Raw genomic sequence first — 22,492 nt, forward strand, 5'->3', positions numbered from 1 at the left:
CAGAGTACATTGTGTAGTGCATGAAATTTTGGAATACCACAATGTGACTTTTGATCACAAAAGTCGTAAGAATGGGTATTATCTTGCATTATCTTGTGAGTTACGAGGCAGAAGGCAATCTATCCCACATCACATCCTGGTTCTACGATCAAAAATAAATTTAAAGTTACCCTGTCTGCCGGCAAGATACTGCTGTGTTTTGGGGTCCTAAAGGGCTCTGTTACTGGACTTCCTGCATGCTGGAATGGTGAATACCCTCGGGTACTACAAGTTTGAAAGCCACATTCAAAGAAAGAGGCCAGGTCTGGTCTTCTGCTGCTTCTAGATAATAACGCAAGGACCCCACAGGGTGGCGACAACAACCCTTCTTGGGAGAGGTTTGGTTGAAAATGATTTTGCACCAGACTACTTTCATTTTTTCCCACCTTTTAAGAATTATCTGTCTGGACAGCACTGCTGCTGATGACATGGAGTTTGCCTTCACCCATGAACAGGGCATGGAGTTTTACACGAGAGGTTTTCATTACAACACGGTTCTGTCAGTTGTTTAAGTAGCGTCTGTAGGTAAGGATTGGAGAGTTTTGCAAATTTAAATATTGTGTTCTAAAAGAAATTGACAAAGAAAGTTTACTTTTATGACATTCCTGCAACATTCTTGTTAAAAACCACACAAAAGACATAAACAGCATGATATGAAACATTTTAAGAGTTTGTCCAATCTTTCGACTCCAACACAGGATTATGTTTCCTTTTTGGTGCATGCAAAAGGAAAAATAGAACAGGACATTAAGGCAATGCAAATTTTATGTGGGAATCTCTATTTATAATTGTGCAACACAGTCAAACTGAAAAATCCATCCTCCTCCGCCATCATTCGGAACAACCAGGAACTTATCAACATTACAAGACCTCAAGGACATCTTCCGGCAGATACAGCAAGTAGCGTCATTGGAACCTCAACCGTGTCTTCATCAGTTCTCAACTAGTCTTGATGATGACTCCCGAGATGGAATCAAAAGCTCGGAAGAACTTCTACTGTGTTTTTTATCGTGCTGCTTGTGTGCTTTTTAGTGTTTTTAAGAACTATGTAACTGCTCTTTGTCTTTATTTACTTCTACCCACATGAGACCCAAAAAGAGAAATCCCCTGTGATTTTTCAGAAGCCATTTGTGCATTATGTATCTAAGATAAATTATGAAATTCACTGCATATCTATACACCCTGTTTCAACAAGGATAGTTTTCATGTGTTTTTTGTTTCTGTTTCAGGAGCAACTGCAATAGAAGATAAATTGCAGGATAATGTTCCCCAAACAATAGCTAACTTAGCTATAGCTGGAATAAAGATTTGGGTACTTACTGGTGACAAACAAGGTGAGGAGGAATACAGTGCTTTGAGTAGTTTTATATTCAGTTTTTTCAATTACATTCCATGTATTTGTGAAGTATCCAACTTATCCTTTCTTCTACAAAAATGTAAATATTATTTCCAAAATTTAACAAATTAATTTTCTACAATTACGGAATTCAGTATTGCCAAGAAATATTAAGACTTATATTTTCTTCCAGAGACTGCAATAAACATTGGATATTCTTGCCAATTGCTGACAGACGAGATGGTGGACATCTTCATTGTCGACACTCACACGTACGATGAAGTGGATGCTCAGCTGACGAAGTACCGCGAGAGCATCAGAAGCGTGACCAATCACCAGCAAGTCCCAACTGCTGTCAGCATCGTCACCTTCAGGTGGGAGGAAGAAAGGTAGAGAGGAAGAGCTACATACGGGGGCGACATTCACTTCGTACATTCTGCTTTGTCTTGTTCATTGAAAGCTACATAGTATTTTGGTCCCTCTGCTACAAACAGTGTAGTTCTTCTTTCTCTCACTTTTCCTATCTTGTAGCATTAAGCATGTTGGTAACTAGGTGATGGATTACTTGCTTTAGAATGTGAAGCATACATTTTGGTTCTCAGTATGTAGTGTAACAAATCAAGCGTATTTGCTTGCAGGAAATTTGTCACGGTGTCTGTCTGCATAATATGTGTACAAGACTTAGTCCACTGTGCTGTTAAATAGAGCATTCATAAGTACTGTAACTTCTACAGCATGAAAACTATCTATTTTTTGAACTGCATTTTACAAATATGTGCAAAACTAAATCATACACAGTGTTGATAATTTTACATCTTTTGTTTTCCGATACTGTATATATAGCCTTTCTGGCACTGTGATTTTTTTTAAAGAATATTCAGTGTACTTAAGAACACGGGGAACAGTTTCCATGTCCAGCCAGATGCGAGGACCCAAAATTGCTCCTCCCCCACCAACCTTTCCCTGCTGCAAGCTGGAGAAAGAGAGGTCAGGAGAGGGAGGAAACTTAGCATTATGCTTATGGGAGTATTGTTTTACTTGTTGTCTTTGGAATATGAAACTTCCAGTGGTGTAGAAAATCACACAGGACAGGTTGAAAATTTTGTTTTTGTTGGGAAAAGTTGAAACTTCCATTTGATTAGCCATAACTTGAAGTTGTTTGTCCATAAGGAATACATGGGAGTCTATAAATAATTATTCATTGTATTTTTTAAAGATCTTATCTAGTTTAATATTAACTTTGAAAACTGCTTCCACTTGCAACTGGGGTGAAATTCATCCTTTCTCATCCTCTGTTTTGCTTTCTTCGGTAGCAGTGCCCATTCCAACTATATTGAAATAAATGCATACCTGGTGCGAAACTGTTACTGTTTGCCTTAAACAATTCAGAAATGTGTAATAAATCATACACCAAGTAAAAGACAAACTCGCAGATTTTTTGACGTTACGCCGGCATAGTTGTGAAACCAGAACTTAGAGGAATTTGCCATCAAGGTCTCCAGACTTGGCCCCGTGTAATTTCTTCATGCCTGCGTACCCTACCACAAGACCTCAATGATCTGCTACCATTAGCCCAGTCACTCCTGATATGTTGAGTTGTTATTCGGCAGAAATTGACTCTGGACCAGAAGTGTGCCATGTAACAAGGAACACTTATGAGAACTGTAAAAAAATCTCAGAAGAGTTTGTCTTTTGTTACATTAACTGAATGGTTGAATTATACTGATTTTTTTTTAAAAAAAATGTTAATGGACTTACAAATACTCAGTATTACTTGTTACTTTCCATTTTCCTAAGAATGCTCATTAAGTAAAGTTTGTGATTTAGTTCATGACTGGGAATCCCCTGAATTATGGAAATTATACTTACTGTAGTAGATTTTGTCGTAATGAATAAATGGAAAGAATGTAACTACACCCGTGAAATGCTAAGAGGTATTGATTGATATTTTGACACTGCAGAAAGGATTTCTCACAGAATCGGACACTTTGAAACATGAGTAAAAAACCACATTTCCAGGAAAAGTAAACCGGCGGGTGGTATAAAGATGCATCATGTAACATGGTGATGTGCTCTAAAAGAAAATAAAATGTGGAAGGAAAATGCCAGATGACAAATAAACAATAGTTTAAAAATTTGGCTTGGCTATTGAATGTGCAAAAATGCAAAAGTACTATTTGGCTTTATGGAATATCAATTGACTCAATGCATCCAAGTTATGGTTGCTTATGAGTGCTCTGAATGTAAGTTGTGCTCGCCAGAAGTAAATGCCTAATGTGCCTTATGTCAGTTTCTGCAAATTAATCTTTTTGTATTGCATTCTGCAGCTTATTTAGAAGACATTTGGGCACTATGAGCACTTTATTGTTACTATTTGAATCTTTTAAATAAAATTTGATATTTTTGTCTGTGAAGCATAATAATAATAAAAGTTTCATTAACAATATATGTTACACTACTAGCATGTATTTTAATATATATTATTTTAATTTCAATTATGTTTACACAAAATGGTGGATTTCGAAAAAATGTCAGATTTTTATGTACGCTTCAACACACTATTACATATCTGCGATGGACAAGTGGTGCATTTATACCTTGCTTGCCTGACTTTGAATAGCACTGACATCATATAATTTTAGTTTGTGTGCTAATGTTAAATATTTTATTTATTTGTAAAGTTGCATTAGTGTGCAATTAACAAAAGTGTGGCAGCATGTCACCAACATTTGTATCCTCAGATGTAATGGAGTAGGAAGGGGACTGATAAATAGCAGGCTGATTCAGCTTATGAACTATCACACACACTCTCCATATAGAAAAATTAGAACTTACATTAAATATTTTAGTAATTTTTCCTAACAGATCATTGCAATATATATACTTTTGTTATTAATGGGTATGTATATTTTTCAGCTTTATGTAAGTGTGTGTGTGTCTTGGAGCACTTCCTGTGATGTATTGTGTTCATATCTACATGCACACACATACACACACAAACATTAAAACTTGATTCTGCATGCATGCAGCTTAAATACAATTGCTTTTAGCACAATCTTATAGACTGGAAAATTAGCTTTGGCTAAAAGTGAAATGCATAATTTGAAAAAGTTTGGTTCTCATTGAACAAGGTTACATCACAGGGTATTTTGAAAATTGAATACACCACACATTATTTTAATCACTAGTAAAATGACTGTGCTAAATACCTAGCGAGAAAGAAATGCACTCTGTTGTAGTGGAAAGACATATTTTAAATTGAAGTCATAAGCATTAGAGAGGAACTAAATGGAGAGATATCTTGTGGGTTCATTGTCACATGCCACCTGCATGTACAGTCTACATCATGAATATGTATTTTACTTACGATTAATATTGACACACTGTAGTAGTTCTGATTGAAGTTTTACATTGTTTTCACTGACACAACCTGTCTTAAGAGGAATATATGCACTAAGGAGTTTCACTAGAATTTACTTTTAGTATGTTCTGCTATCTTTGCTGAAGTATAGTATAATTGCTTCAGTATAAGCTCTCCCCCCAAATCCTTCAGTTTTGCCAGTACAGTATGATATTCATATTTAAAAACTTTGCCTTCAGCTCAGATTCTTAATTTACCTGAATTCTGCTTTAGTATCTGTTCCATCTTGTAGTGGATGGACTTCTCATGGTCCTTGAACTAGGAACATTTCTTCTTAGTTGTAGAAAAGGAAACGGACATGAAGTAAAGGTAAAGGTAAAGTGTTCCCCTGTGCATAGCACCACGCCATGAAGGCGTATAGGGGGTGTGGGGGTAACGCCCCACACTTTCTTGATCCGGTCGTGAGTGGGGGTGATGTGATCAGCATCACGCCCCTGACCACCTTTACCCCCCAGGGTTTCCCCCAGGTACCCATGTTATTCGACGCTGGGTGGGCGCCGGGGCCGCTTCCACCGTTAGAAAAGTTCCCGGATTTGAACCGGCCGGGGATCGAACCCGGGACCTTGAGCATGGTAGTCAGACGCGTTACCGACTGAGCCACCGCGGCCATGAAGTAACTTAACAAATCAAGTTATATGGAATGACACGTGATAATTCACTTTGGAAGTATGGTCTATAATATATTACTGGATGGTTAATAGTCTTGAGGATGTACTTTGTATGTGTGTGTGCTGATAGTTATTCCTGATCTGTTGTTTCTTGTGGGAACTGATTCGTCTGTCTTTCTACGGATTTCTTCATGTTTGCCAGGCTCAGAGTATTTGAATCTATTTTGCTTGCTGTTTAGTTACATCATGTTGGTTGTGGCTGTTGCACAATACAGATTGGAGCATTTTGATTGTAGTGATATAGGGTTTGACACAAAAATCAGCAATTATCAGAAAACACAGTTTGATTTATGGTTAATGGTGAGTCATCTTAAAATATGATCTTTCCATTGTAGTGTAGCTAATGCTATAAACTTCTGTGCTTACCACTGTACCATCTTCATTGCTTCCAGCATAACATTAAATGCAAAATACGAAGCTTAGGCCCAATAAATAAATAATTGGATTAATAAATAAAATTCATTTTCAGTATAATCTCTTCCAAAAATTATATGATTTGTAATTAGAAATTTGATACTGATTTTGTTAGCATGACAATTTGAAAAAATCTGAAAATTTGAAACCTTTTATTTAAAATGTAAAAGATACAATTTACAATGTCGATGCCATTATCTTGTTCCCATGATGGGAAGTAACAGATATTCAGCACTTCTACTATAAGTGAACTCATGGATTTTTAAGGACAGTTCAACTGCTGAAATAAAGAAAAGCAGCACATTTCGAGTGAAGTTACGAATAGGAAAATGGAATGAAATAATGATATTATCCTTAACCTCTCTCCTGTGATCTCCGCAGTCAGACCAGCTTTGCCCATGAGGCGTGAATCACAATTTTATAACATTGTTTTGAATTTGGTTACTTCCAAATTGGACTGAATACATCTCTCATTATTTTTCTACCGGTTTGATATTAGAGCATTGGACTACATAACACATTATTTTGTGCCTAAGCTGGTATTTTGGGAACAGATTTCAACACACGCAAAGCTTCTATTTGTTTTCTGCCACTTTTAGGCTCAAAACAAGCTGAACATTTTTTATGGAGAATTTTCTTTTTACGAAAAAATGTTACACTGTGAATGAGAAGTTTTATAATGTGTCTTCCGTGTATTTCCAGTGAATCGGATTATCAGCGTGGCCACAGTTTAGATGAATTGGAATCATCAGGTGGTTTTGCTCTTGTTATCAATGGCCACTCTTTGGTTCATGCTTTACATCCGCAGATGGAGAAGCTTTTCTTAGATGTAGCAAGTCAGTGTAAGTGTTTCCATTATCATTGTAGTATTACCCATTTAATTTTTGCTCAGCATCTGTAGGTGAAAGTGAAACTGACAATGAAAGTAACCAGTAGAAAAAAAAATAGTATTATTAATATTTGTCTTGTTTGTGTTTCGCTGTTTTGTAAAATAAAATATATTATAAAATATACATGACGGAAGCAAATATTGAGTTATTGAAGATTATGAAATTTCAATGTAGAATTTTCAGCAAAAAATGCAGCAGACTTGACCAGGACTTGAACCCGGGTCTCTGGCATACTATACGATTGCTCTACCACTGAGCTACTGAGCCAACCTGGGTATGCTTGATTTTTCACTCTCTGTTTTACCTGTGTGGAATTGTCTGTCAGTGCTACCGCAACGGGATCTGTTGCCTTTGAAACACTGTAGACGTAGATTGCCTTGTTCCTTTCAGCGTGCAGATGTAAATTACATTAAGATTTTTTGCTGAAACTTCTACAGAGTACATCTGTGTGTGCCAAATCTAAATGTTATGAAATTTCTGTTTCTGCTTGCATCAAAGCATAAAATTTTCAAATAACCTGCATGTAATGGTAGAATGGCCACCAGAATTGTTATTTTTTGGATTGACATCTTTAAAAATATCACTCGTTTACTTGAAATTAAAGAAATGTGGGTTTCTAACAATACTTTCTTTTTTACTAGGTAAATCAGTGATATGCTGCAGGGTGACTCCCCTCCAGAAAGCAATGGTTGTAGAACTAGTGAAAAAGTACAAAAAGGCTGTTACGTTAGCGATAGGAGATGGAGCGAATGATGTTTCAATGATAAAAGGTAAGTCCTTGATAGGCCGATTCTTATTTACTGTCACTGTTAATTCTTGTCACACTGAGAAATAGACGTGCTATGGAAAAGAGAAGTCAAATTTTCCAGTTTGTTTGTATTTTTGTATCATATGCAGAAAATATAACCATTGTCTGGTAATGAGTGCAGTGTGAATGAAATGAAATAACCTCTTGGTATATTATATTCCTTTCTTCTTTTTTTCTCTGGATCAGTTTTTAGCAGTTAACCACATTTCCTTGACTGCATGTACGCTTATGTGTTTTTGGCCCGTTTTTGCTTCATCTCAATGCAATAATCTTCATGAGTCTTGTTACCTTTATATTTATAAAGACTTCTAATCTGTAGCATTCCAATTTGTTCCATTTTTTGTCTTCACTTTATGTATGAAGAGATGAAAAGAAAGATACACATTTGGAAGTCAAGGTTGCATTATAATCATTGCTGAGTAGTGTTAATTTTTCATGTGAAGTGCATTTCGCTACCATGTTTTGTCACGAAATGATTGCAAAATGAACGGCAAAATGCAAAATAAACTCTTAAAACCCAAAATTTAGGGTTTATTTACTGACCGACGTGACTCCTTCTGCGGTCTGAATTGTCCTGCGAATTATGCAAATCATGGAAAATTAATTAAATCTGTTGTAAATATTTGAGAAGCAGAAATTGGACCCCTTTACATAGGAATAAACTTAATACTCTGATAACTATATAAATGTGCCATTAAAAGTGAAATGTTCATTTTGTGTAATAAGTGTAGTTTTTAAATCAAACTTTTACACCAATATCCCATTTTATATACTGCTTTGATTCCAAAATATGCCCAGTGTTTGTACCGACATCTCTTTTATTTACTATAAATATGTGGCTATAAAAATTGCATAGAACTTACATTCTGTTCACAAAAATAATAGATGAATTACTATGATAGTGGATTTATGTTCTTTCCCTGTTTGGGAATAAAATTAGACATGTCCTGGTCCCCTTGCTGGTAGTAAATTATAGTTTTACTTGAACCTTGGTTACAATATTTCTTTGCAACAACTTCAACTGCATGTTAAGTAATGGAATTGTGGAAACCGGAAGGCAGAGCTTAATGGGTTTATTTTGTATTTCAGCTGCCCACATAGGAGTAGGCATCAGTGGTCAAGAAGGGATGCAGGCAGTTCTTGCCTCCGACTACAGTCTAGCGCAGTTTAGGTATCTGGAAAGGCTGCTTCTCGTTCACGGGCGGTGGTCCTATTACAGGATGTGCAAGTTTCTCAGATATTTTTTTTACAAAAACTTTGCCTTCACATTGTGCCATTTCTGGTTTGCCTTCTTCTGTGGCTTTAGTGCACAGGTAAGTAAGTTACTCTCTGCACTCTTGTAGTATTGGTAGAATGTTTAGTTAAAAGTAACGGGAGAAATTACTGCTTCATTTTGCACTACAAATGCAATTTTGTTTGGCAATTGAAGGCCAAGATTTATTTCCCTTTGGGTAAATTTATTTTAGAATTGTAATGATTAGGTAAAGGATTTTAAGGTGCAGCACCTTTCCAAAAGTATAGCTGTTTTCACACTGATTATTTGAGATGTATTTTAGGACATGAAATCAAGTAAAATGAACACACTTTGTTGCACCTTTTCATGAGATTAGCACATTTATCCCATTTTTACCTGCTCTTTGATGCTTCAGCACCTTTTCCTTCCTTTTCTTTCATGTTTTGTTAAAAAATTGGACAGAAAAATGATAACGAGAGCTATAAAATAGTATTAAATAATCATTGCAGCCCAAGATAATGTAGCAAACCCCACGAGAGAAAATGCAACCTTCAACAAAACTTATTCAGTTCTCTATACAGAAGGTGCAGAAAAAGATGGCATCGAATAAAGGCATTTTATCGGCACCTTTTTGAAAACATTTTCGGAACCTTTTTTTCCCTTTGCAGACCATAATTTTGCACCTTAAAATCCATTCCGTAGTAATGATCATTGCCTTAGTATTGTAATATGAGGATTCCCACCGTTAGGAAATTGGTTTTGGCAGGTTGAATGGGAACTCTGAACATAGAAGAAATGATCAGTTTATGTTGATCATTATAAAATAATTTTACCCACTTTTATTATGCAAATCTGAGATAATTAATTTAAGTTTTCGCATATCTTTTAAACTTTTTGGTTAACTTTTATGACTGAAAGATGTGTCACTTTTAACCTTGTACAGTGGAACCTCTATTTTACATTTTTCAGGGGACTTAAAACTGAAAAAATTGAAATGCAAGAAAATGTAAAATTGAGGAAAATTTTATTGCATACATTGGGACCATGAATATTGAATGTATATTGCAGGAAAATGTAAAACCTGGGTTCCACCGTATTTCGTATCATGAAAAGATTTTGGCCAGCACATATTGAAGACAGGCAAAGGTTGAAAATAAGGGGGCTTAAGTTAAGGTGTACTTTTCGACTTGTTTCATTTCTCTTATTAAGGATTATATGAGTGTATGTACTGGTGGAAAGTATGGGAATTTTAATATGCACGTTTAACCTGAACATTGTGACAGTATATTAACCTGGAAGTCTTTTACTGAGATGTGTATATTGTACTTTGATGCAATATTATTTTTGCAGTGCAATGAAGGTGGCTTGTTTTATTTGAAAGCACTTGATGTGCTCCTCCATCAAGGTGACACATGTCTTTTGTATACAGTACTTTATGAAAGAAAATATTTTATTTATAATACATATATACCGACAGCTGTTTTTTCCAGAAATAATCATCGCCGATTGACATGTTTTCTTTTACTTCTTAGACAGTATTTGATCCATATTTCATCTCATTCTACAACTTATTCTATACATCATTGCCAGTCCTGTCTATTGGAATATTTGACCAGGATGTCGATGAATTTAGTTGTATAAAATACCCAAATTTGTATGCACCTGGACTTGAAAATTTGCTTTTCAATAAAGAAGAGTTTGTGTGGAGTGCTGCATATGGGACATTGACGTCGTTTGCAATATTTTTTGTACCATATGGTAAGGCATGAAGCGTGGTGGTTTATTGCACAGTTTGATCCACATTTGCTGTTGTATCACATCCATTTTTGTGCACCTGGTCTTCGGCACCTGATTATTTTCTGTTTGTACGAAAGTTTGTATGCTGAGGAATTTGTGTGAGGAAAATACAGTTACGATTTCTTTGGAAACACTTCTATACATATTGTCACGCTGAAATCTGGGTCATGGACCATGTTTTGTGCATTGATCTCAAGGTGTGGAACACAAACATTTTCACCTTTTTGGACATTTTCAAAACTCTGTGTAGGCTACATTTTTTGACATTGGCGGTTACGTGGGTATTGGCAATTCACTCTGATAAGTTCAAGTTTCATTTTTCCACGCAGTATTTGTTCGCGATCGATTTCGCCACCTTTCTGGTGGCTTCATCAGGCATGTACTGTCTTGCCGCAGGCGACATTGTTCCATTTTCTACTACTTGCATTCACGGAGAACGACATCACCCGCAGCAAGACAGTACATGCCTGACAAAGCTACCAGACAGGTGGCGAAATCGATTTCTCACAAAAACTACATGGAAAAATGAAACCTGAACTTAATGGAGTGAATTACATTTGTTGAACTTATGAAACAAAACATATAGTGCACACTTTAGGGGGAACAGGTGAAATAAATCATCAGTTTTGTGACTGTGACAATTGCTTACAGATATTTAGTTGCCTTGAAGGACTGGAACTGTATTTCATTGAGCGAATTTGGGTGATGCATTTTAAAATGGTGAATGAAGAACATTTTTTTTTCCATATCCTTATACTGTGCTTTAATTTTTTTTTTCCTAAACTATGTCGACAAGATTCTGTGAATGCAAGAAACCGAACCCACAGAAAAGTTAGATATTTATTGTCAGGGAAGTGGAAGGGAGACTATAAGAATTGTCATAATTTAAAGCTCCTGCTGAAATTTTTGTTGCTAGATGAGTGGGAGGACCGGTCTGCCGTTGCAGTTGAGCAAAAAGTGTTAGTAAGTGAACAAAAACTTATTTTTTCTTCTCTTATGAGACCTTCAAATTTTGCTCAATAGACAATCTTCGATTGAAAAATGAAAATGTCCACAATTTTAGTGGAGCCACGGTGGTCTAGTTGGTAGGGTGCCTGACTGCTGTGCAGGAGACTCTGGTTCGACTCCTGGAGTTTGTGATCTAAGGTCGGAATTTTTCTGAACTTGTCCCTGCATAAAGTGGCTCTGGGGCTCACCCAGTCTCAATTAAAAAGCTACGGTATGCGCCAAAATATACAGTACTGAAACTCGTGCACCTCGAACGTGCATGTGCGTTTGTCTCGATGGGGCATAGCTCCAGCCGCTCGTGTTCTCAGTAGTGAAAAGGAAGTTATAACTCGCTAATAATGTGTACGTAGTGTTTCTTTCAGGATAAATAAACTCGCAGATGACAGCAATGTAATGTTAGTCTTTTAATTTCAGTACTGTATATTTTGGCGCATACTGTACCTAGGAGTAACCTTGGGGGGCAGGGGGGGGTGAAGGTGGCCAGAGTGTTCTGATAACATCACTTCCTTCCAACATGGCCAAGATCAATAGAATGTGTGGGTCTCTATCCCCACATCCCCCTATGTATGCCTTATGGCATGGTGCAAAGTGCACAGAAAACTTTACCTTACCTTTTACCTACTACAATTTCAGGGCATCCATCAGGCCATACGTTTCTAATATAAAAAAAGAACTACTACTTTGTGGTTTAGGAGGGGCCAAGGGGCAACTACTAATAGTGTGAATGCAGTAACTGAAAGTTACAAAGTACAGGAAAACCTCGTTAATACGAAGTTCAAGGGACCAATAAATGTCAACTTCGTATTAAATGACTTCGAGTTATCCAAACTTTTCAAGATGGCGCCTGTTTTCAGGTGTAAATAAAGTAGAGTATAAATTACCCCCACAAAGGATGTTTTATACTTGTTGGTAGCTCAGAAAATAAGCTTTATATGTACTATATAATAATATTGTACTTTTTTAAAGAAAGTGTAAGAAATGTTACACAAATTAAGAACACTGAGCTTACGTGGACACAAAGATTCCAAGGAGACGGTTAACAGCATTTATCCTGCCTAGTTATACAACCGGTTATGCACGGGATGCATGTTGTGGCAAAAAGTCTTTTAAAAAACGGTATTTTCTTTTAATTGTGCAAAGTCGTTGCTCTTCCACGAAATTCTTACAATTTTAGTTCATAAGAAACCCGTTTGCACGGAGACCTACGGAAAGGAAAACAATCTCGTTTATTGCAAGAAGTGAAACTCGGAAGAATCTTGACAGTAGTCACACTGGCGCGAGCAAGAGAGGGAGATAATCGGACAGAATGAATATTGGATTTTATCTGAGTTCACTAGAACATTGTCTATTACAGGATTAACTGGTAAGAGGTAAGAGAAGACTCTCTTGGGAGAGAACACAACCTTTCCCTGGCACAAAACAAAACAAAAAAATCTGTGCTGTAATTTTCGTTCTGGTTCGGGTGCGATCTGTTTGCACCGAATGTGTATCCTAGGACACATTAAACAGTGCCGCACTCAATAATCACTCTGGTTTGGATCCCACTTTAAACTGTATATTTAGTCCCGCTTAGCTCATCAGCATAAAATGAACTAAAAACAAGTTTTACGAAACTTGCGTATTTTCAGATTAATCGACAATTTATTGTAGGTTTCAGGAGTATTCTGGAGGTCAAACACTCGTTCTGCCAAAACTTTTCCTTTTACCATGCAACAGACAATAATACGGGCAATATTTCCTATCCAGACAGCTGCATTCAAACAAGAAAGAGGGACCTGAATTCTGCAATTATCACATTCCCATGCACACCAGTGGGGGATAATGAGCTGTTGTAGGAGAAGGAAGGAGGTCACTTTTCTTTTACTTATCATGCGGGTTTTGTTTGTTTTGAAGAAGGTATTCAGAACTATTTGCTTTTTTTAGACGCCAAAGGAAATGAGCCCGTGTGCGCACACGAGCAAGAAAATCGTGGCCGAAACAATTAGCAACGGACCCCCCCCCCTTCCCACACACACACACTCAGAAAACAAAACACTGTTTTGGCAAATTTTATGACCGGCACAGTTGGGAAACGTATGAAGTGGGGAAACTGGAGTTGCAACATACAGTACGTAAGATCGACGTCAACTTCTGCGGGAAACCTAGATGACAACGCATTAAGCGGGTTGACGATCTTTAGTTGGTCTATGCAGCTTTGATTATCTGTAACAGTTTTCCTTTTTTTATGAAGTTCTACAGGGCACAAAGAACATGCTTTTAATGAAAGTGGTTACCGGAAGTTGTCGGCTACCAGGCCAAAAGTTGCTCGCTCACGGGAAATTGCTGTATCTCAAGCTCAGAGCTAGACAGATGGGTGAGACTTCCAGGCGCCACACATATTTTATTTTGGAACATTCGTGCGATCTTATCTCGCATTTCTCATCTAACACTGGTGAATATTTGCAAGGTGGCGCATTCTGCGGGGAAAGACCTGCCATGCACATTGACAAAGAATGTCAATGTCCAGCGGGCATTTCTGGCTGCTTCCCTCAAGTTGTCAGCAGCTCTTAGGACAAGGAAACTATCAAGGTCAAGTTAAAATAACGTCCAAGCTCTCTCCACTTTCGATCTTCTCTTGTCGACAATTAAGCGAAACCAGTTTTGTGGAAGGGTCTTGTAAACAACTTTGTATTAAAAATTATCCGTATTTAGATTTATCCGTACTGAAATACATTATAAATCCTATCTTATCGGCTGGGGAATGGGAAGAACTTCAGATTAAAGGGTACTTCGTATTAACCAATATCGTATTAACGAGGTTTTCCTGTAGTTAGATTCCTCAGATAACTTGCTTGTTATTGCATTTGAGTGAAATCAGTTTGTTCCAAGAAGACAGATGAAAATAGGATTTTTCTTGTTACAGTAGTTGTGTACTAAATTCTGCTACTGTTTTCAAATCTCTCTTCCTCTAGATTACATTTTCAGATGTTAAGGGAAAAAGTCATAAATTTTTAGGGTGTTGCTTATGTTTTAGTTTGGAAGTGAAAACTTTGAAATACGTATAGTTTGTGGTTAGGGAGGAGTAGGGTGGAGGAAGGGAGAGTCTTTGACCATGTCGCCTGCCATAAATGAGATCTTTTGATTTGAAATTTTCAAAGCAAATAAAAACTTCAGGTCACTGGTGTGGTATTTCATTTGAACAGTATCAGTAAAGACATCTCAATTCATGCTCATAACAAAACTGGAAAATCTATTTAGTGCAGTTGATATGCAGAATAGTATTGATATACTATTCAGTTGGTGGCGGATTTTGGTTTTCTCAAAGTGATTAGTGGCAAATTCACCTTTACCACTTCTTGGATATAGTTTGTTGTCTCATTTTAGTGATTTACTTATTATCTGTGACTGTCTTAACAAGCATCAAATAAATTCTTCAGTCATCCGCAAGTCCTAAATCTTTTCTTCATTTTTATCTTCCTCTCCTATGCCTCCATGATTTGCCAAGTCTGAAAGTTATCAATGAATTGTCTTAAGGACAGTATGTCATGATAATAATGCCATTTTCTCTCCACAACATGGTGTGCAACCTGCATGCAACTTTTTTATGTGATATACTTTTCCATGAATTGACATGCCAATATTTCCAGTTTGAACTGGATCTTTCAGAAACTGACATTATTGGTATGAGCCTTAAAAAAACAACAGAAAAAATGCACTGATACTCACCCTATCCTAGTTTAAAATTGTGTAATATTATGGTAGTTATGGTAGGTGTCTCAGGTAAGAACATGGAGATATGATTAGTGTATAGTTTTTTTCACAGCACTTGAGCTTTGTCACTGGCACGTGTGATTATTTTTGTATTTTCCAGACGGTGTTTGATCCTATGTTTATTTCTGTCTACAACCTGTGTTACACTTCACTGCCTGTTCTTGCACTGGGTGTTTTTGATCAGGATGTCAATGACAAGAACAGCCTTAGTTATCCTAAGCTTTTCACGCCAGGTCACTTGAACTTGTTGTTCAACAAAAAAGAGTTCCTTCGCAGTGCACTTCATGGATTTTTTGCATCATGTGTCTTATTTTTAATTCCGTATGGTATGTATTATTTTTATCAAATATGTATCTAATTTAATTATTATTAACTCGTTTGAATCAGTTTCCAAATTCAAATACTTAGAATAATACTAACAAATTAAAATTATATTAAAGAGGAAGTAAAAAGCAGAGCTAATTCAGGAAATGCGTTTACTTTTCTCTTCATAAACTTTTGGGAGGCCGCGGTGGCTCAGTCGGTAACGCATCTGACTACCATGCTAAAGGTCCCGGGTTTGATCCCCGGCCGGTTCAAATCCGGGAACTTTTCTAACGTTGTAATCGGCCCCGGCGCCCACCCAGCGTCGAATAACATGGGTACCTGGGGGAAACCCTGGGGGGTAAAGGTGGTCAGGGGCGTGATGCTGATCACATCACCCCCACGACCGGATCAAGAAAGTGTGGGGCATTACCCCCACACCCCCTATACGCCTTCATGGCGTGGTGCTAAGCACAGGGGAACCCTTTACTTTACTTTACTTCATAAACTTTTACCTTCTCACATAATATCTAAGAAACTAAAGTTAAAATATGCAAAACAGTAATTTTGCTTGTAGTGTTACGTGGATGTGAAACTTGGTCTCTTACATTAAAAGAGGAACATAAATTAAGAGTATTTGAAAATAAAATCTTTAGAAAAATAGTTGGACCTAAAAGGAATGAGGAGACAGGTGAGTGGAGGTGGTTACATATTTTAGAACTCAGAGTGGCTACTTATCTGGGAATTATGCGTGAATTTTTCTCCTTAGACATGAAAAAGTTCAACTTTTATTAATCCAAATTACAAGTGTCCCGAGGCAAGTTTTTCACAGTTTAGCTTTTATTTTTATTCAGAAATGAAAAAGGAAGCTGCGTGGAAAATAAAATAGAATTCTCTCAATCCGTTTACTTGGTTAATGTCCTTTGCAGAACAATCTATCTGACAGGCAGAAGATTATTGCAAGATAAGATATCTTGAAGTTGATGAGGCAAATTATAGTTTGAAATTCTTATACAGTTGGCATTGTTTCGTAGATTAATGTGCATCACATGTGTGACTTGAGTTTGTAGATGTTTTTCAAGTCTGAGTATGTGAAATGGCAAATGTAAATTCCACACCAGAAATTAAATATTTTAAATAGTACGTGATATACCGTCCAATTGATTTAAAGTAGAATTTTTGGATAAATTGGAATCACACAGACCCTTTCCATTGTTAATACATTTGTATGTGTATGTGGGTGGGTGGTGAGAGGTGGTAATACATAAGGTTCAAATAGAGAAAACATCTGCTTGTACCCTTGACTTTTTGGAAAGTTCTCCTTGAAAACCAGCTCCCTGGAACTGTATAATATGTATTAATGTCCAGATATTATTTGAATGATTAAATCAAGAAGACTTAGGTGGGCAGGCCACGTGGCACGAATGGGAGAGGAAAGAAGAGTTACAGGATTCTTGTTGGGAAACCCGATGGTAAGAGACCTGTAGGAAGGCCAAGATGAAGGTGGAGGGATAATGTTGAGATGGGCCTAAAGGATGGAAAAGATTGGATTGATCTTGCTGTGTAACACTTTAAAAAGCAGCAAAATTTGACTCCCAGTATTCTGTGAAGCATAATTTTTATTGGTGAAATATGCAAATTACATATATAAACCTTAACTTCCACCTTAATCCATTTTATTTACATGGAGAAGGGCCACTTTTTGTGGAATGCCCTATTGATAGAAGGCGGATTGATTTAAATCAGGTGATTTTTATTAAAAAAATTGCTGATTTAAATAATTTTAAGGAAATATTTTATAGAATAATGTACATAAGGATTTTGTAGATATCAATCACTTTTGGTGAAAGTACATTAACCTCATACTGGTGGGGTGAGCAGTTTACGAGAAAAAGCCTTTCTATAAAAGAAAACCTCAATTATATGTATGGTGCCAAAAACAATTGAAATAAAGGAAATCATCAAAAATTATTTTTTAAATAATCATATTTTTTTTCCACTGTAGTATATTTTATATGTGCAATTTATGATAGCAGCAAACATTTCACATGGTAATCACTAAATTATGTTGAAACAAAGAAAATTCTGCAGTCCACCTAATTCCCTGTGTTTGCTGACTCCATGAAAGGGTCTGTTGTCATTTCTGACTTCAGAAAATTGACAGCTAGTATAAGTGAATTATTTTGAACTCTTGCAGATGTCACAAATACAATCCAATACCTGCAGGCAAAGCAGGATTTGAATTATGTGGCTGATAATGGGAACTCGCATTCTTAATTAGCCTAACTGGCTATTTTTGAGCCAGTGAATCTAAAACTCTAGTTATTTTATTTTCGTACAAATTAATATTGAAGGTGAACACTAAAATACAGTAAAGTCTTGAAAAATAAAACAGTATGATACACTCAAAATATTTATTTTTCTTGGGTAAAAATGTGAATGTTGATAATTTTGATTGAAACAAAATAATTCACATACGTTGACAATATATTCATACTGCGACAAATATATGAAAAATGTTATGAATATAATATCGAATTGCATAACATATTTATTGATTTTATTCAAACATTTGACTCAGTAAATAGAAATATAATTCCTACATGTCTAAAGAAAATTAATGTTCCAAACAAACTAATAAGATTAATAAAGATGACATTACAAAACACTACAGCAGTAGTAAAAGGAAACAATGATTTTAGTCAGAAATTTGCAATAAATAGAGGAGTAAAACAAGGAGACCCATTATCAGCAATTTTATTTAGCATAGTCATGGATGAAATAATTCAGAAGTTGGAAATCAGAGGAAACATCTCAACAAGATTAAGACAGGTTGGTGCATATGCAGACGACATAGTAATTATTACAAGAACTAAGCAATCAATGGTGGACTCACTAGTGAAACTAAAGCAACAGGCAATGAAATATGGATTAATAGTGAACGAAAAAAAGACAAAATATATGAGGTGTACAAGAAGAAAAATCCAACAACAAAAAGAGGATATAGATACAATGCACATAGAGCAGGTACAGTCATTTAAATATCTTGAGTCAATAGTAAATGGAAACAATGAAATTGAAGAAGAAATTAAAGAAAGGATTGCAGCTGGAAACAGAGCATTTTATGCGAATAAGAGGATATTCCAATCCAAACTAGTTACCAGAAAAATAAAATTAAAGCTGTATAAATCCATAATAAGATTTGTGGTTACATATGGCTGTGAAACCTGGGTGCTGAAAGAAGATATAACTCGAAAACTAATGATATTTGAAAGAAAGATATTAAGGAAAATATATGGCCCAACGAGACAATCTAATAATATATGGCGAATAAAAACAAACGAAGAGCTTGAAATATTAATAAAGAGTAAGAATATAAGATGATTTATCAAATCACAAAGATTGAGCTGGTTGGGTCACATTGAAAGAATGCCCGAAGAAAGAATTGTGAAACAAATTTACAATTGGAGACCTGTTGCTACAAGATCACAAGGAAGGCCCAAAACCAGATGGATAGACGATGTCAGAAATGACATAAGAAAACTGAAGATACAGAACTGGAAGAAATGTGCGTTGAGTAGAGAAGAGTGGAAGGATGTACCAGGTAACCAAGAAAATTCATGCGGTTTTAGTACAAAGAAGAAAAGGTCCAAAACAAATGTGTTTACCTTATATTTATTCTGCAAAATATCCACCATCCGCTTGTACAACCTTCTCCCATCTTTGTACAAGCCTGTAGTTGCCACGTTTGAAAAAGTCTTTGTGTAGGGCCGCAAAAAACTGCACCACCGCGTTTTCAACCTCCTTGCGAGTTTGGAAATGTCGATTGCGCATATGGTTGTCTATAGACAAAAAAAGATGGTAGTCTGATGGAGCGATGTCGGGTGAATACGCTGGATGTGGCAGAAGTTCCAGCCGAGAGAAGAAATCACCTCCAGGGTCATCTTTGCTGCATGCGGTTTAGCGTTGTCTTGGTGGAAAAGAACATGCTTCCTATTCACTAATGCAGGTTGTTTTTTTGCAAGCTGTTCGGCCACTCTTTGCAATTGCGCGGAGTACACCTCTTTGTTGATGGTTTTACCACTTTCCAAGAACTCATAATGCACAATCCCAGCCGTAGTCCACCAGACACACAGCAGCACCTTCCGCTGATGAAGAGCAGGTTTTGCAGTTAAAGGTATGGTGTCATTTGACGATAGCCAATAGTATGAGCGTTTCTTGTTATCGTACATTACCCACTTTTCATCACACGTCAAAATGCGGTCCAAAATTGGACAATTGTTGTTCCTAGTGAGCAAGGAAGCGCAAATGTTCAGTCGTTGGAGACGGTTCGCAGCAGTCAACTCATGCGGGACCCACTTACTCAGTTTCCATGATTTGCCAAGCTCATGCAAGTGCACACGAATTGTTTCAGCACTTACCGCAAATCGTTGAGCGAGTTCTTGACAAGTTTGACTTGAATCCTCTTCAATTGCTGCCTTCAGTTGGTCCACATCGAGAGATTTCGGTCTGCCCGATCGAGGTTTGTCTGCCAGTGTCTCATCGCCACTCGAGAAGGTCTGAAACCACTTTTGTGCTGTCAGTTCACTAATTGTACCTTCTCCAAACGCTGCACATATTTTTCTTGCTGCTTCTGCTCCTTTTGTGCCCAACTTGTACTCATACAGTAAACACGCCCTGATTACTGCATTCGACACAGCCATAATTCACTGCGAATACTTGCTCCCGAACTATCGACTGCGACCTGTTATCTACGTTAGCCGACGTGCCAAGGAATGAGCTTTCCGCCAATCACACATACATGTACCCCTGGCGGCTGAACTGTTTACTACCCCATGAAAACTATGGGCAGTTGTAAAAACCGCATGAACTTTCTTGGTTACCTGGTAATTGAGCAGGCCAAAGCCCATAAAGAGCTGTAGCGCCTTATAAGAAGAAGACCTGCAGGCAAAGCAGGATTTGAATTATATGGCTGATAATGGGAACTCGCATTCTTAATTAGCCTAACTGGCTATTTTTGAGCCAGTGAATCTAAAACTCTAGTTATTTTATTTTCGTACAAATTAATATTGAAGGTGAACACTAAAATACAGTAAAGTCTTGAAAAATAAAACAGTATGATACACTCAAAATATTTATTTTTCTTGGGTAAAAATGTGAATGTTGATAATTTTGATTGAAACAAAATAATTCACATACGTTCACAATAAAATATTTGCAAATTGTCTGTGTAGTTACATTTACCTTAAAAATATTAATAAGAACTTTTGTTCCATCTTTAATTTTCTCATTCTTTCGACATATTGCATACACATACTTTTCAAAGGACAAGACTTTTAAGTCCAGAAAGGCTAGTTGGGTCTGGACTTGCAGTTTAAAGTGTGATCCGAACTACTATGTGCTTCCACTAGGGATGGACGATATCGAAAATTTGATATTGTGATATATGCGACAATATATTTTTTCTGTATCGTGATATCGGTGAAATATCATCTCCATGGTATATAGTATTGCCAAATATTGTGATGATATATCCCCCTACATGATATATATCGCCAAATATTGTGACGATATATCACCGACATGATATATATATTGCCAAAATATCATGACGATATATCACCAAACACTAGCTTCCACCGTCTATTGTACCGAGGGAACCACTTTGCCAGCACGAAGGTACCTCATAGTATTCTTGTCCCTTGAAAAATATGAATGTGCAGTAGGTTGAAATGTTGAGGAAATTAAAGAATTTCAGTAACTGAAGAAACAAAAGTTCTAATTAACATTAATTTTAATTCAAATGCTGAAAAGTAAAGGTCAATTATTGCTGTGTGGTTGATTATTTTGTTTGTGTGTGTGATTAACATGAGTAGAGGAAAGCCATTAATTATGTGTATCGTATTTCTAGGTACATACAAGGATGCTGTTTCTCCAAAAGGTCATGTGTTATCAGATCACATGCTTTTTGGTAGTGTTGTTGCTACTATATTAGTGATAGTAGTGACTGCCCAGGTTGGTATGATTGTTTTATCTTTTAAGATTTTATTCATATCTAGGTCTGTATTTCATTAAATCAATTGCAGTACAAAGTAAACGAAAGTGCTGGTACATGTAAAATGTTCATAATTTGTATTTTATTATCTGCAGATTTTAATTTTTCATACACTTCATGCTCATACCAAAGGATTGAAACTAACATTACTATTTAGTAGAACTTATTTATTATGAATGTGCCGATATGAAATTTTGGCCGATACCGATAAACTACCGATATAAAATTTACCGATAACCGATATATTCTACCGATCCGATATAAAATTAGAAATGGTCCTTGAAGAACCTGAAAGGTTCATTCACCTTTTTAATAAATGTGTGTTTCAAGGTGCTTCAGTGTAAAACAAATTGCATATTTAGACATTTACTTTTTTAGAAAGTAGGGCATGGAGATTATCCATAAAAATTACAACAAAATGGCAGAATTTTGCACTAAATTATCAGATATTTATCGATATATCAAATCGGTAAAGTAATCGGTAATTTTACCGATACACTGATATGCCTATAAAGGGCAAATACCGATAGAGTACCGATTAATCGGTCCCATCCCTATTATTTATATATAGGAATTATAGCTTTCCTGGCGACATGATTCGAACAAGTGTTCTCGGGTTACCAGCTAGGTTAAATTGGAGTTTGCTTCCAATGTTTCGAGGACATTGCTCTCATCTTCTGAAAATGTAGAAATGGAGACATGACTATAATGTGGTGGAGTTTGGATTCTGTGAGAGACAATAGGAATACACTGGTCTCCATTTCTACAT

General features: G+C 36.5%; 1 protein-coding gene across 6 annotated transcripts in view; it reads left to right on the forward strand.

The window, feature by feature from the left end:
* Positions 1–22,492, forward strand: part of ATP8B (ATPase phospholipid transporting 8B) — a 198,971-nt gene that overhangs the window by 168,882 nt on the left and 7,597 nt on the right. For 4 of the 6 annotated variants that reach the window (XM_083141074.1, XM_083141075.1, XM_083141076.1 and 1 more), the window contains 7 exons: positions 1,269–1,373; positions 1,569–1,764; positions 6,581–6,720; positions 7,410–7,538; positions 8,666–8,889; positions 15,466–15,691; positions 21,580–21,683. In XM_083141074.1, coding sequence (XP_082997200.1) covers positions 1,269–1,373; positions 1,569–1,764; positions 6,581–6,720; positions 7,410–7,538; positions 8,666–8,889; positions 15,466–15,691; positions 21,580–21,683 — 1,124 coding nt within the window. Of the gene's footprint in view, positions 1–1,268; positions 1,374–1,568; positions 1,765–6,580; positions 6,721–7,409; positions 7,539–8,665; positions 8,890–10,342; positions 10,569–15,465; positions 15,692–21,579; positions 21,684–22,492 lie in introns of all 6 variants that reach the window. The other 2 variants (XM_083141077.1, XM_083141078.1) reach the window with 2 other exon arrangements.

The sequence above is a fragment of the Lepisma saccharinum genome, chromosome 19, assembly GCF_977018435.1.
Source record: "Lepisma saccharinum chromosome 19, izLepSacc3.1, whole genome shotgun sequence".
Taxonomy (NCBI): Eukaryota; Metazoa; Arthropoda; class Insecta; order Zygentoma; family Lepismatidae; genus Lepisma; species Lepisma saccharinum.